Source organism: Artemia franciscana, chromosome 18, assembly GCF_032884065.1.
Source record: "Artemia franciscana chromosome 18, ASM3288406v1, whole genome shotgun sequence".
NCBI lineage: Eukaryota > Metazoa > Arthropoda > Branchiopoda > Anostraca > Artemiidae > Artemia > Artemia franciscana.
The window spans coordinates 35,857,606-35,874,136 of NC_088880.1; the positions used below are offsets into that span (position 1 = coordinate 35,857,606).

The 16,531-nt window shown below is 36.2% G+C and overlaps 1 protein-coding gene across 4 annotated transcripts in view; it reads left to right on the top strand.

The window, feature by feature from the left end:
- LOC136038949 (uncharacterized) overlaps positions 1-16,531 on the top strand; it is a 145,539-nt gene that overhangs the window by 21,823 nt on the left and 107,185 nt on the right. For 2 of the 4 annotated variants that reach the window (XM_065722460.1, XM_065722462.1), the window contains exon 4: positions 8,557-8,734. In XM_065722460.1, the coding sequence (XP_065578532.1) occupies positions 8,565-8,734 (170 nt within the window). In that variant the 5' untranslated portion in view covers positions 8,557-8,564. The remainder of the gene's footprint in view (positions 1-8,556; positions 8,735-16,531) is intronic. The other 2 variants (XM_065722461.1, XM_065722463.1) reach the window with 1 other exon arrangement.

Here is a 16,531-nt window from a genome sequence, read left to right on the forward strand (position 1 = left end):
ACCTTAAACAGCCTGGTACTTGAATTAATCTGACAAAATAAGTAATTAAAAATTGGTTGAATCCTCTTACTTAAGGGTGATACAATGAAAGTCTTGAATTAAAAATTTCAACCTTCTCCTTTGACAATGTTCTCCCCATTGTTTTCCTCCCCATCTCAGCAATTAAGATACCGCGGTTGTTGACGTACTTGAACATGGTGGGTAAGCAAAACGGGTAAACAAAACGATCCAAGTTTAACTTTAGTTTAACTTGGGTCTTTTGGAAAACTTTGAGCCAATTTTCAGAAAACTTAGCATGCCGTTCTTTAAGAACAGTTGTAAAATTTTGTAAAGAAAACCTTTTATATAAAAAAATTGCAACATCTTATAAAGAAAAGCCTTATATGTTATTAGATTTTTAATTCTGGCTTTAAATTTCAGGGTTTAATTTGAATTAAGTTTTAACTTACTTATTTTGTCAATTATCAGGCACTTTAATTAGCCAGAATAAATCATTTAAAACACTTAGCTAGAAATAATCCCTATGACTTTCCTTTAAAGCTTTGAACAAACTTGTAGTAATCATGTGTAAAATTAAGTTTGTTTACACGGTGTGGGGCCAATATAGAACTTAGCAGCATTGAGCATTGAACTGAACAGCAGTAATCGGTCCTGCACCCATGAAATCCCTTTTTGTTGTGGTACTTGTTGCCACCATCGATAGAACTTTTCTCGCCAAGGCTCAAATCCATGGCAGATAAGTAAAGTGTCTTTTCCAGAAGGCAATGAGTGGATTGATTATATTAACTAGGTTAGGATCTTCTGATATTTCGGTATGAGCTGACAAGCCTGGATATTAATCTACTTGACGCTTAATCACATCATCATTTTCGTCGTTTCTGTACTGTCATTCTGACACATTATTTTATCGAGCAGCCTCGTTTTTTCATGTATGACCATGAGAAGATTTAGAGTTGCTGCTCTTCTGAGAAAACCCACAAGCTCTATTCACACAACTGATTGGGTAGCTGATCCACCGACAGCACCAGAGGTTACGGCCTCCTCTTAAAACCAATCGAGGACCCTCTTCTCTTCGTACAGAAGGATTTCTGCTGTAATAAAATGCTAACCATAAATTGAATGGAGGGACCTGGAGTGTTGATTGGACAAATTCAGGTCTTAAATGATAAAAATAACTTATATCATCAACCGCCAGCACTAGAGGTTTAACCATTTTGAACAATAGTTCCCTTCTTGTCAGTGAACCATCAAAAAGGTTTAGAAGCTTATTAATTTCATTTATTTTGACTATTTCTAAAAGAGCAGCTGTCACCATGAGATTCTCCCCTGGGAAGCGAAAGTCAAACTTGTTTTTCACATTTTCTTTCAGAAGCAAAATACAGCTACTATCATTCGGTTGCTCCTCAAGGTGACCTTTCAGGACGCCCTGATAGAGCAGAGCAGCATTTAGGGTATGAAGAATTCTCCCTCAATAGCCTCGACTGTAGTAAAAAGATTTGGAGAGCAAAGGTCATGCATCAGTTCATATTCCTCATCACTTAGAACATAGTCAGGTTTCCCAATTTTACACAAACACTTACCAGAGGGCCTTTGTATTGAATAATGAATATGAATAATCAATATGAATAAATTATGAATAATCATGCATCATACTATATGTTGCATTCCACCTTGTGGGCAAACCCCGTTCTAGGGACCTGCATTATTCACATCTTGATAACATAGGTGGCAGATCCTTAGCAACCTGCACAATCGGCAACTGCGCATCAGAATCAAAAGCCTCATCTAAATCACAAAATCTTTTAAGGAATTCATTGCTATTTTAGATTTCAAATTTTTTGAGAAGGCTGTTAAGAAGACAAAGAATTTGTATATAAGTTTAGTTCTTCCCCTTTGTACATGCTTTCATACACATGTATAAAAAACATTTTGGGTGGGGGAGGGGGGTTTTTATTACTTAAAAAAAATTTTACCTTATTTTCAGGCCTTTGTAGAATAACTGTATTTTTGAATATGGTAAAGCATTTATAAATAAGGTATTCGAGGAATATCATGGCTAGTCGAAATTCATTTTAATTAGAAAATATTATAGTGTAACAAAAAGGACAGAAACAAGCGAATGATAATTTAAAGTCCATTGTTGACGAGTAGATTTAAAAACATATTGAGAGGATTCAAAATTTTTGCATTTACTTTTAGATAGCAGATTTTGTATTATATTTGCCTCTCAATAGTATCAGAAATAATTCGGGGCTTGAAATCTCCGGCAGCCCACCGCCATCGACCGTATCAGTGGAGGCATCGGCGCGCTGAACTTTTTTCGGTGGCGGTGCGCTAAAAGATTCTTGGTGGCGAACCATCGGTTTTCGGTGTGACTTCGGGGACTACTCTGATAAAGGGAGAATTCTTCAATATTCTAGGGTGACCATCACAATTTTGTTCCATATTTCTTCTTTCCCAAATAGTTCTTGGTTGGCCAAGGGTGTTATTAAAAAGTAAAGCTTGATATCTTAACTCACAAAAAAGAAACAAAGTGGAATTATAAAACACATTTATTTTCAAAGAGTATTCGCCTATTTTACTGGCTTCAAATATCCCACATAAAGGATCAGGTGTCGCCTTCTTTTCCTGCCTTAAATTTTTCCACATGTTAATTAAATAAATGAAGCAAATATTGTCTTGCGTGGTCTGGAACTGAAGTAGCCATCCTTTTTTGTTTGTATATTAGCTTAAGAAGCCTTGAGATATAGCTTTAAATAATTTCTAATTTCTCTAGAAGAGAACACCGACTTTGTGCGATACATGGACTTGGAACGGAATGAGTTTGGATCAGATTTTACGGCCCTAGATTTTGAAAGAGATTCATAAATTCAGCAAGAATCCAAGTTTATTGTTTAATACCCTATATATACTCTATATGCCGAAAAAATTTGATAAGACGAGTTTTGTTTAAAATATGGTGTAAAAGAGAGTATAGATCAGGTATACTGCAGCATGAGTTGGTACAGGAGACTTTTCATTCCCCCTCCCTTGCCCTACCACCCATGTTTTGGCAGAAAACAAGTATTTTTACATTGAGCGTGAAATCTTTATTACTGACAACAAAATTTGGTTCTGTGGCCCCTCTTATGTCTTTTCACCTTCTCGTTACCAACTTCTAGGTGGAAAGGTTCGTATTTTTTTTAATGAAGATGCAAATAAGTCATTTTAAAGGCCCAGAAAGAAAAGAAAATTGTTAAAAAGGTCAAAATACCATCCAAAGGTATTTTTTGAAATATGGAGGGCAGCAATTTTGTTGCTTTTGGGATTTCTAACTGAAATTCTGAAACAGTATTTCCCTTTATCTTTCCAGGCCATGGAGCTTTGTGAGACCATTGGTGTTGCTGGTTGACTATTTAAGAATAAACATGATCTTACCTATTATCCTGTTCTCATTTTAATATCCAGAGAGCACTAAGAAATTTGACTTTCACTTTTTCGAGAGGGGATTTTTCGGAATGGAGATACAAAATATTCTAAGGATTAAAGGGGCAGAGGATTGTTTGTTTTGATTTTAAAAATTAAAATACCGTTAGACATCGTTTTCCAAATCTGGTAGGGGAGGGTAAATTTGCCATTCTTTCTTAATGGAAACACATAAGAAGAATTCTTCCTTGTCCTTTACGGGCTATGGAGCTTTATTAGGGATTGGTGGAGTGTATTTATTTCGCTGCTTAATTATTTATGAATAAACCTTATCTCACCATTATCACATCTTAGTTCTTAACACCCAGAGAAAATTTTGACTTTTGATTTTTTTTTTAATGAAGATAAAAAAGACACTTAAAATGAAAGAGGGGAGGGGACATCTATTATAACTTAAATTAAAAGTAATATGAAAATTTTATGGGATTTGTAGTATTTTTTTTTATGCCTGGATATACAAAAAAATTATTTTCCCTTAGCTTTTACACGTCATAGGGGAACTAGTGGATGTTACAAATTTAACTTTACTCTAAATAAGTAAAAAAAAAAAAAAAAAAATTAAATAGCCATGTCCATCATTTGCAAATCGCTTTAAAAGAAGTGAGCTTACTTTTTTCTTTTGATGTTCTTTTTAGAAAATCTAAGAAAGAAGAAAGGGCTTTGCTATGGCAAAGTTAAAAATTGATATTATAAAAGAGTCTTAAACATCCACTTTTATTACGAGGGCTATTTAAGGGGATTAGGGGAGCCACAAAAATTTGCGTAAAGGAGTATAAGAATGTTTTACCAAAAGTGTCACTATGTTGTCAACTATCTGACAAATAAATAATGGATAAAGAAGAGGGTGTTGAAAGCCAATTCTATGTAATGCGTCTATATGCACCTATTCTCTTATCCGTAAACTCAAGGCTTATATTAATAGTCCTTTGGCGTAATGAAAATCGTGATAACGATATTCAAGAACGTATCTGTTTTCTTTCGGGGTGGTTAGGGGGGGGAGGGTAAAAAACCTTTAAAAATATTTCGAAAATTTGCTTATATTCATTTTTGTTACGTTTTTATAAGTCAGACAAACATTTAATGGGGGTTCAAAACCCCCTAGCCTCCCCCCTAGATACGGTATTCAAGGCTTTGGCAAAGTATGTCTGAAACATGGACATTCCGGAAGACTGAGGAAGATTTGTAAAATGTTTGCTTGAGCAATTGTCTAACGATAGTTGTAGGTACTTTGCTGACTGACCATATGTCAACCAACTGGCTCTGCAAAAAATGAAGTTCTATCTCCCGTTCTATGGCTATAATGAAAGAAAGGTTAAGATTATTAAGAAAAGTTTTATTGATGAAGGATGCCCGATTTTAAATATTGTGCTATTTAGCCATCGATCTGGGGACAAACAAAAGCCAGGTCATCCCCTACTGGAGTGGAAGAGTTCATCAGCAAGGATTTATGGATTTTTGGAAATTCACGGGAGGAAGTTAATATTGAAGTTTTAAATATATTTGAGCAGATGAAGAGGTTATGAAGCTCTGGCAGTCTCAGAGAGCTCGCTGCTGGAAACAGTTGGCATTAATATTACTAATAGTATGTAGCTTTTCAAAACTAACTAAGCAGCTAAATAAATGCGTGGCATTAATTCCAACAAAGGCTGTATGGTCCGCAAAGGCAAGAAGACATATCTTATTGGATTTCTAGTTTTAAAAAAATCGATTAAAATAATACTGACCATCCCTTTAAGTTTGTATTAAAGCTATTTTTTAAAGTCATATTAAAGCTACCCTTCCCATGAGATTTTTAAAAACATATTTTTTTTTTTATCTTCATTTAAGAATGCTGAAATACCCACAAGTCAAATTGCATAGTAGTCTCTGGGTATTGAAAACTAAGATATGATAAAGGTGAGATGAAGTAAGGTTTATTCATAGATAACCAAGAAGTGAGACAAATGCGTTGCACTAATATCCGGTGAAGCTCCATAGCCGGTAAAGAACAAAAAAAAATACTTCACTTTTATTTCTACTAACAAAACGAAAAGGTCCAATTTGTCCTTCCTTAAGATTTTGAAAGCCACTATCTATGGTATTAATCTTTCAACTCAAAATTTATCAACCCTTGCCCCTTTAAATTAAATACAAGAGCCAAGAGCTCATATGGTATGAGCTCTAGAAAAATTCTAAGAATCAATAGATTGCTTTAAAAGGAAAATCAGAGGCTTAATGCCGGTCGGGATTTAAGATAATAGCTCTGAGTCACGAAGTCCTTCTAAATACAAAAATTCATTAAGATCCAATCACCCACTCGTAAGTTAAAAATACTTCAATTTTTCTAATTTTTCCTCTCCCTTCAGCCCCCCAGATGGCCGAATCGGGGAAAACGACTTTATCAAGTCAATTTGTACAGCTCCCTGACACGCCTACCAATTTTCATCGTCCTAGCACATCCAGAAGCACCAAACTCGCCAAAGCACTGAACCCCACCACCTAACTCCCCCACAGAGAGCGGATCCAGTTCGGTTACGTCAATCACGTATCTACGATATTTATAAGCGTTTTCAAAGATTTCCGGTTTCCCCTCCAACTCCCCCAATGTCAACAGATCTGGTCCGGATTTGAAATAAGAGCTCTGAGACATGAGCTCCTTCTAAATATCAAATTTTATTAAGATCCAGTCACCCGTTCTTGAGTTAAAAATACCTCAATTTTTCTAACTTTTCCAAATTAACAACCCCCAGCTCCCCCAAAGAGAACGGATCCGTACCAATTATGTCAATCTCGTATCTATAACTTGTGCTTATTCTTCCCATCAAGTTTCATCCCGATCTCTCCACTCTCAGCTTTTTCCAAGATTTCCGGTTTCCAAGATTTCTGTTTCCCCCCTCCAGCCCTATATGCCTCCGGATCTGATTCTAGTTGAAAATGGAGCATCTGAGACATAATATTCTTCTATATATCAAGGTTCATTAAGATCCGATCACCCATTCGTAAGATACCTCGATTTTCACGTTTTCCAAGAATTCCGGTTTCCCCCTCCAACTCCCTTCAATGTCACCAGATCTGGTCGGGATTTAATATTAGAGAGTTTTAAAGCACAAGATCTTCCTAGATATCACATTTCATTAAAATCTGATCACTCGTTCGTAAGTTACAAATACCTCATTTTTTCTAATTTTTCCAAATCACTCCCCCCCCAACTCCACCAAAGAGAGCGGATCTGGTCCGGTTACGTCAGTCACCTATCTTGGACTTTTGCTTATTCTTTCCACCGAATTTCATCCTGATCTCTCCGCTTTAAGCCTTTTCCAAGATTTCTCCCCCCCCCTAATGACACTGGATCCGGTATTTTTCGCACCAAGTTTCATCCCGATCCCTCCACTCTAAGTGTTTTCCAAGATTTTGGCTTTTAGGTTCCCCCCTCAATTCCCCCCATTCTCACCGGATCCAGTCGGATTCGACTAGATCTTATTAAAATAATAAGATCCATCTTGTTATTTTAAATCTTTTTCATTTTAAAGTCATCATTTTAAATCTTATTTAAAATAAGAGCTCTGGGACACGATATCCTTCCAAACTTCAAATTTCATTAAGATACGATCACTCTTTCGTAAGTTATAAATACCTGTTTTTTTCTATTTTTTTAGAATTAACCCCCCCCCCCCCCCCAAATCCCCCAAAGAGGGGCAGATACGTCCCTGTTACGTCAATCCCGTATCTAAGACTTGTGCTTATTTTTTTGACCAAGTTTCATCCCGATCCCTCTACTCTAAGCATTTTCCAAGATTTTAGGTTCCGCCCCCCAATTTCCCCTTCACCGGATCCGGTCAGGATTTAAAATAAGAGCTCTGAGACATGATATCCGTCCAAACACTGAATTTCATTAAGATCCGATCACTCTTTCGTAAGTTTAAAATACCTCATTTTTCTAATTTTTCAGAATTAACCCTCCCCCCAACTCCCCCAAACAGAGCAGATCCATTCCCGTTATGTCAATAACGTATCCAGGACTTTTGCTTATTTTTCCCAACAAGTTTCATCCCGATCCCTCCACTCTAAGCGTTTTCCAAGATTTTAGCCAACTCCCCCCAATGTCACCGGACCTGATCAGAATTTAAAATAAGAGCTCTGAGACACGATATCCTTCCAAACATCAAATTTCATTAAGATCCCGTTACCCGTTCGTAAGTTAAAAATACTTCATTTTTCTATTTTTTCCGAATTAACCGGCACCCCCACTCCTCCCCCCAGATAGTCAAATCGGAAAAACGACTATTTCTAATTTAATCTGGTCATATCCCTGATACGCTTGCCAAATTTCATTGTCCTAGCTTACCTGGAAGTGCCTAAAGTAGCAAAACCGGGACAGACTGACAGACAGACCGACAGACAGACAGACCGACAGAATTTGCGATCGCTATATGACACTTGGTTAATACCAAGTGCCATAACAGAATATTTAGTTTCATCTCCATTTTGAAAGATCTAAGAAAAAAGAATAAAAAATTGAAAGTGAAATTGCTCAATACTCTCTCCAGGCATTAGAAGGAAACAATTAGAAGGTAAAAGGTGAATTAACGTTTATTTTGAAATAGCCAAGCAGTGAGATCAATGCATGGCCATAATCCTCATAAAGACTCCATAGCCTATAAAGGTAAACGGAAACACTGTTTTTATATTTCCATGAGAGAAACTAAAAAGAGCAAAATTGTGCCCCTCTAGGTTTAAAAGGTAGTTTTCCATGGTATTTAAACTTTTTTTTACCTCAAAAAAATTTCCCTAAGCCATTTATTTTTAAGATTACTTTTTTGTATCTTAACTAAAAAAAAACTACCTTTCCACAGTGAAGCTAATGATAAGAAAAAAAGGAGGTTGAAGGGGCCACCGAAGCATTTTATGTTACCAGAAATATAAATTGAATATACTTGTATGACTTCCCTTCAAACTATATGTAAAAATGCTTGTTTTCTGTAAAAGCGTGGTTGGTAAAGAGCAGGGGAAGAGGGGATCGGAGGTTCCTTGTCCCGTTCATGCTGCAGCATGTCTGATCTATATTCTTTTGTATAGTAAATGAGTCAACTGATTTGTTGTTTCTTTTCTAAGTCTAGGTTATGCCAGGACGAGAGTGGCTACCAATAGAAGCATGGCTTCATTCTGGTGAACTGTTGTCTAAAGTGCTCGTCAAAGAAGATGGTGAAATTGAGGATGAAGACAGTAGTGTAAGCAGGACCTGCTTTTCAAGTTCTAGACTCGGAGAAGGTGCTTTGGAATCCGATGTCAGGTCAGCTGATAAGAATAACTTGATTTTTGTCTATTTGCTAGGGAATAATGCACTAAGTATATGCCGTTAGGAGGAAATACAAACTAAGTCTCTACTCTTCTGTATTCGACCATTGAAATTCGTTTGAAAAAAAGGTTTTTGTCAATCAATTTTTTACTTTTTGGCTCTTTTAAATTTTCCTGTAAAAATGCTTAGTTTTGCCATATAGTTCCCGTCTACGAGCGTCTTACGGATTACTTGTTGCCAATAAGTATCGTTTCAACCGTCCTCTCCTTGCCCGGCTATACAATGCTTTTACTACCCCCCCCCCCCATCTGCTTGCTCTAGTTCCCTTCTGGAAAATATCTACAGCTACCGAAAAGCAAGCCATTTGCAGCGCATTTATAGTAATGGTTATTTGGAAGCGTACAGATGTTTTCAGGGGGATTTTTCGGTTGAGGGGGGGGGGGGGGTTGAGAAGAGGGGGATATGCTGGGGTAACTTTCCTTGGAGGAATTTATCATTCGGGAAGCAAATTTCCATGAAGGGAGCGCAGGATTTTCTAGCATTATTTAAAAAAAAACAATGAAAAAATAAATATGAAAAGCTTTTTCAACTGAAAGTAAAGAGCACAATTAAAACTTAAGACGAACAGAAATTAATACGCATATGATGGGCTCACCTCCTCCTAATACCTCGCTCTTTACGCTAAAGTATTTTTAGTACTTTCAACTATTTATTCTACGGCTTTTATGATTCAGGGGTCATTCTTAAGAAGTTGGGACAAAATCTAAGCATTAGTGTAAAGAGCGAGGTACTGAAGAGGGGGTGAACCCCCTCATATACATAATAAAAACATGAGAATGCAGAAGTTCGTTACGTAAGCTAATTTATAAGTTACATATATCTTTTACTAATAAAAACATTCGTAAAAAATCAAAAGTTCTAGTTGCCTTTCTAAGTAACCAAAAAATCGGAGGGCAACTAGGCTTCCTCCCCCGCTCCTTTTTTTCTCAAAATCATTCGATCAAAACTATGAGAAAGCCATTTAGCCAAAAAAATAAATATGCAAATTTCGTTTTAATTATTCATCTGCGGAGAGCCAAAATCAAAACATGCATTGATTCAAAAACGTTCAGAAATTAAATAGAAAAAAGTTTTTTGAAAGGAAAGTAAGAAGCGACATTAAAAATTAAAACGAACAGAAATTACTTCGTATGTGAAAGGGGCTGCTTCCTCATCAACGCCCCGCTCTTTACGCTAAAGTTTTTGCTGTTTTAAAAAGTAGATTTAAGAGAAAGAGTCAAACTTTAGCGTAAAGATCGGGGCGTCAAGGAGGAAGCAGCCCCTTTCACATACGAAGTAATTTCTGTTCGTTTTAAGTTTTAATGTCGCTCCTTACTTTCCTTTATACAAATTTGTTTTTGTATTTAATATTTAAAAGAGAGCGCTGCGTTAGTTTTGGTTGTAACTGAGGGTCACCTTTTTAATGAGGAGCTAAATTTTCTTTTAGAATGTTGCATTGTTAGTAATGGAGTTGAACTTCTTTAGCAAGGAAATACTAAAATTACGGTGGAGTGTAGCATGTGGGTTGAAGGGAACTTAGTGTAACTTTCTTAATCGAGGAGCTAGAATATTTTTGGATGAGTATGGCGTCTGTACTAAGTGTGATGTGTAACACTTTCAATCAAAAAGATATGAAGAAGCACAATTTCTATTTTTATCGTAATGAAGCGTAACATCCGTAACCAGCAGCTAAAGAGTTGTGTAAAAGGGAACACGTCCATCTTTGGCGAGCGTACCATCTTTAGCATACCATCTTTTAACGTAAGTTCCTTAACGAAGAGGTAAAGATTTTTACAGAGGAATGCAGTGTTTAACATGATATTAGGGTTTAATGGCGGATACTGCCATATTTTTAATGTACATGTAAATCTATTATTTCAACATAAGGCTGTAAACACTGTCATCGGACTGAAAATACTACCACTACTAACAACTCTCGTAACACCAAGTCACCCGAGGTCATCACAGCTACGCACGCTTCTCCTCCTTCTCAATCTATTCAAAGCATCCCTCATTACACTCACACAGAAAGTTCCTAATTCCCTTAAATATTTGGTTATGATATCCCAACCGTGACCTCCCATCCCAACCGTGGACGACCTGCTTTCTGGTTAGCCCATGAAGGTTCGCCAAAAACGGACAATCTTCGGTAATCTGTCATTCTTCATCCGTAAAACGTGTCCAAGCCATCTCAACCTTTCCCTTATTATAGGCAGAGAAGGCGGGATTGAGCCGTTTTTTCATAGAGCTTACTGTTTGAAATACGGTTAGTCAGCCGGGTATCCAAAACAATCCTTAGGCAATTTCTCTTGAAAACATCAAACAAATCTTCATCTGCTTTTCGGAGCGCCCATGCTTCAGAACCATTTTCGACCACTGTCATCATTGTAGCTTCCAATATTCTAATCTTGGGTTGAAGACTTATCTTCCTGTTCTTCCAAACTATTTCAATTTTGAAAAAGAAACCCTGAGCCTCGGCTATTCTACTTTTAACATCTTCAGTGCTCCCAACGTCCTTACTAATAATACTACCAAGCTAAGTGAAGCTGTCCACCTGACCAATCCACTCGTTACCCAACGTGACCTTTTCATCTTCACTTATTCCTAGCCTTAAGACTTAAGTCTTCTTAACATTAATTTTCAAACCTATCCTAGGACCCTGAACGCATAAAACCTCGAAAAGCTCATTCATTTTGCTCCCACTTTCATCTAGGATGCGTAAATCATCAGCATAATCTAAGTCAAGGAAAAGTTTTCCTCCTCATTTGATTCCGTGTTCTCCCATAGCTTTTCCCGTGCTCCTTAAGACAAAGTCCATCAAAATGATCCATATAAAGGAGAGTAGAACACAACCATGCTTAACTTCTGATTTAACACGAAACCAGCTGCTAATCTCATTTCCTATCTTAACTGCAGCAATGTTATTCTCGTGTATAGCACTTATCACTTTAATGCATTTGTCTAGTATACCAGAGAAGGACAAGACCTTCACTGAAGCTCTTCTATCAAAAGAATCAAACGCTTACTCATAATTCGTAAAACTGAAGACCAAAGGTGTTCAATAACTCGGTCACTTCTCAGTTATTAACTTAAGAGTGAAAATTTGTTTCGACACATCCTCTACCCTATCTAAAGCCGCACTGTTCTTCTCTTATCACTTTGGCAATAGCATCTCTCAGTCTAAAACGTATCATATTACTAAGTAATTTGCTACATACTGACACCAGGCTAATGCCTCGATAATTACCACACTTATTCTTATCACCTTTCTTATACAGTGGTTTAATTAGGGCTCATTCTTAAATTGCGAGGCATTTCCCTTTTTTCAAAAATCATATTCATACTCTTCAGTAACCTATTTCTAACCTCAGAAGCACCATATTTAAGAAACTCATTTACCACAGTATTAGCACCCGGAGCCTTATTATTTTTTTAATCCTTTTGGGATTGTCGCTAATTCTTCCTCACAAAACAAATGATACTTCACACCAAAGGTATCACAAACTTTTTAATTTTCCTCTATATCTTTTCCTGCAACTCTATCTCGGTTTTGCATCTTCTCAAAATGTTCTTTCGATCTCTCTTTAATTCTCTCTTTATCATGAATTGTGGCCCCGTTCCTATCTTTAACTGGGACGAATCTGGATTGACTAATCCCTCTCAATTTATTAACAAAAAAATTTACTAAAAGATTCTGTGAATATTTCGGCCCTATGTCCAAGGGCCGTCTTCAACAAAATACGAGAACAAGAGAGAAAATGTGTATATATAAATAAACTTACATTAAATTGTGAGAATTAAAACTAAATAATGTTTTTAAATTTTTTTTTAAAACAGCCCTAGCATCCTTACTTCAACGAATTTCAACCAGGACTGACAAAAAGAATGAAGTGAGAATATAAATTCATTCAAACTAAGGGAACAAAGTGATTAAATGCAATTTTTCAGAGCCAACCCTGCTTTTTTAGCAGCCTGTCTCAAAGACCTTTTCGTAGCTGGTTCAATACTATTATAAATCGGTTTAGTAAAATATTTTGTTAGATCATTTTTAATTAAATTTGAGTATAAAGATTTTAGTGAGTATTCCCCTAAGTCCCTGTTCAAAGAAATATTATTATTTATTTTGAGATTAATTTCGATTGATTCTCGAACCACCTGTTTTTTCCCCAAATCATTACTGATGAGTGAAGATTTTTCAAAAAGTATCGTGTGGGACGGATTATTAAATATATGCCAACCTAAAGCAGAATAAAAAGAGTTGTTGGAACTATTTGAAATTAATGCCTCGTCTATGTCTTTCTTATGCTGTTGTAACCGTTTTTATGGCACTTGGTATTAACCAAGTGACATATAGCAATCGAAAATTCTGTCGGTCTGTCGGTCTGTCTGTCTGTCGGTCCTGGTTTTGCTACTTTAGGCACTTCCAGGTAAGCTAGGACGATGAAATTTGGCAAGCGTATCAGGGATAGGGCCAGATTAAATTAGAAACAGAAAAACTCGGAGCTCTTATTTTAAATCCCGACCGGATCTAATGACATTGGGGGGAGTTGGAGGGGGGAAACCTAAAATACTGGAAAACACTTAGAGTGGAGGGATCGGAATGAAACTTGATGGGAAAAATAAGCACAAGTCCCAGATACATTACTGACATAATCGGAACGGATCCGCTCTCTTTGGGGTAGTTTGGGGGGGGGATTCTGAAAAATTAGAAAAAATGAGGTATTTTTAACTTACGAACGGGTGATCGGATCTCAGTGAAATTTGATGTTTAGAAGGATATCGTGTCTTAGAGCTCTTACTTTAAATCCCGACCGGGTGTGGCGACTTTGGGGGGGGGGAGAGCTGGGAGGGGGAAACCTAAAACTTGGAAAACACTTAGAGTGGAGGGATCGGGATGAAATATGGTGGGAAAAATAAACACAAGTCCTAGATAGATGATTGACATACGTGATTTACATAATTGGAACGGGTCCACTCTATTGGGAGGGGGGGGGGTTAATTCTGAAAAACAAGAAAAATGACATATTTCTAGCTTACGAAGGAGTGATCGGATCTTCATGAAACTTTATATTTAGAAGGACCTCGTAACTCAGATCTCTTATTTTAACAATCGGATCAAGCGTAATTGGGTGGGGGGCAGTTGGGGGGGGACCGGAAATCTTAGAAAATACTTAAAGCGGTGAGATCAGTATGAAACTGGATGGCAAGAAAATAAACCTGTCTAAGATAAATGACTGACATAACCGGACCGTATCTGCTCTGTTTGGTGGAATTGGGGGGGGGGTAATTTTGAAAATTGAGGTATTTGTAACTTACGAAAGGGTGACCAGATCTTAATGAAATTTGATATTTAGAAGGATCTTGTGGTTTAAAGTTCTAATTTTAAATTCTGACCAGATCCTGTGACATTGAGGGGAGTTGGAGGGGGAAACCAGAATTCTTCGAAAACGTGAAAATTGGGGTATTTTTATCTTATGAATAGATGATCGGATCTTAATGGAATTTGATTTTTAGAAAGAATTCATGTCTCAGAGCTCATATTTCAAATCCTGACCAGATCTTTTGACATCGGGGGGAGTTGAAGGGGGAAATCTTGGAAAAACACTTGGAGTGGAGGAATCGGGATGAAGCTTGTTGGATAAAATAAACAAATGTCCTTGATACGTGATTGACAGAATCGTACTGGATTCGCTCTCTTTGGGGGAGTTGGGGGGAGGGGTTCAGTGATTTGGCGAGTTTGGTGCTTCTGGACGTGCTAGGACGATGAAAATTGGTAGGCGTGTCAGGGAGCTGCACAATTTGACTTGATAAAGTCATTTTCCCAGATTCGACCATCTGGGGGGCTGAAGGAAGAGGAAAAATTAGAAAAAATCAGGTATTTATAACTTACGAATGGGTGATCGGATCTTAATGAATTTTGATATTTAGAAGGACATCGTGACTCAGAGGTCTTATTTTAAATCCTGACCGGCATTAAGCCTCTTATTTTCCTTTTTAAATCAATCTATTGATTCATAGAATTTTGTTAGAGCTCATACCATATGATCTCTTGGCTCTGAGCTCTTCTAGCCTCGTCACAAGCGCCTTATGAGCTCTTAGCTCTTGTTCTAGATTCTGATGGGTCCTGCCGACATAGTAATTTCCACAATCATAGGGTATTTGATAGACCCCTGTTTGGCGAGTAACTGGGGTCTTATCTTTACCGGAATTTAAGAAATTAATGATTTTAAAGTTATTAGTCAAAACTACGTAAAGATTATTTTTTGTGCAAATATTTTTTTTTAATTTTGTTGTGATTTTTGGGATATACGGAAGATAGACAATATTTGGGGGTTTATCAGTAGCTTCAAATTGTGAAATATCTTCATTGATTTTTTATTCTATGTCTTTTTATTCTACGGATAATTATTTTATTGACAAAAGGAATGGGGTGTCCATTACCAAAAAGAATATCTCCGACAAAGTTTATTTCTGCATTTATGTACGAATCGGAGCAAATATTCAGGGCACGATCAATGAGGAAAGTTACAAATGCTTTTTTAACTTGTGGGGGTTGATTTGAATTAAAGTGAAGATATCTATTGTTTTGTGTTGGCTTTCGATAGATAGTAAAATACAGTTCATCAGCATTACGAATAATTAACACATCTAAAAACGGTAGTTTATTTTCAATTTCAGCTTTTAGGGTGAACTGCAAATTTAGGTCATAAGTGTTAAGATGATCTAAGAAGCCCTGATTTTCAGCTTCCCCATAATTCCAAAGTTAAATTACGTCATCCATATAACGACCCCAATAGACGTATGTAAAAAAAAAAGAATTTATTGCCCTATTTTCAAGGTTCTCGACATAAATATTTGCCAGTAGCCCGGATAAAGGTGCCCCCATGGGTAACCCTTTTTTTTTCTAATAAAAAAATTGCGAAATTAAAAATAGTAACAAATAGTAAAATAGTAAAATGACGAAATAACTTTATAATCATAAATGGTTTTTATTATATATATATATATATATATATATATATATATATATATATATATATATATATATATATATATATATATATATATATATATATATATATATATGTATATATATATATATATATATATATATATATATATATATATATATATATATATATATATATATATATATATAAACAACGTGTAACTGAAATATTGAGACTATAATAGGTTGCGATTGTTTTCTTGAAAATATGCGTGCAGATACCAGGAAAGAGGTCTAAGTGTTAGTTGATCTTCCGGTATCCCCCTATTTTTGCTTCTTTTTCACATAAATTTATGTCTAATATAAAACCTTGCCTAGCAATTTCAACCAATGAACCCCAACCTCCTAATGCACCAAAATAAATTATATCTTATGTGCATATTAAGCCCACGTCCGTGCCTGTAAAGAACGAGTAAAACCTATGAAGCTATGAACTTTCGAATCATATGACATATAATTGTTTGGACCATCTTTCCACGATCGGCTTCCCTTTCTGCTAAATTGCTAATAAAATAAAACCCTAAGCGTCTTCTCTAACTATACCCAATAGCCCATTCACCCCAATGGATGGACCCCAATTTTTCTCGTTTTCTTATGTCAAAACGAGTGTGAACAAATTAAAAAAAGTTATGACCTCAAGTTAAAGAGCAAATTTGGCACTTAAAACGAGCTTTTAAAATTTTAAAGCTACTTAAAACAGTTTTAAGCTACTTAATAAATTTTAGTTTTTTCCAAATTATTGG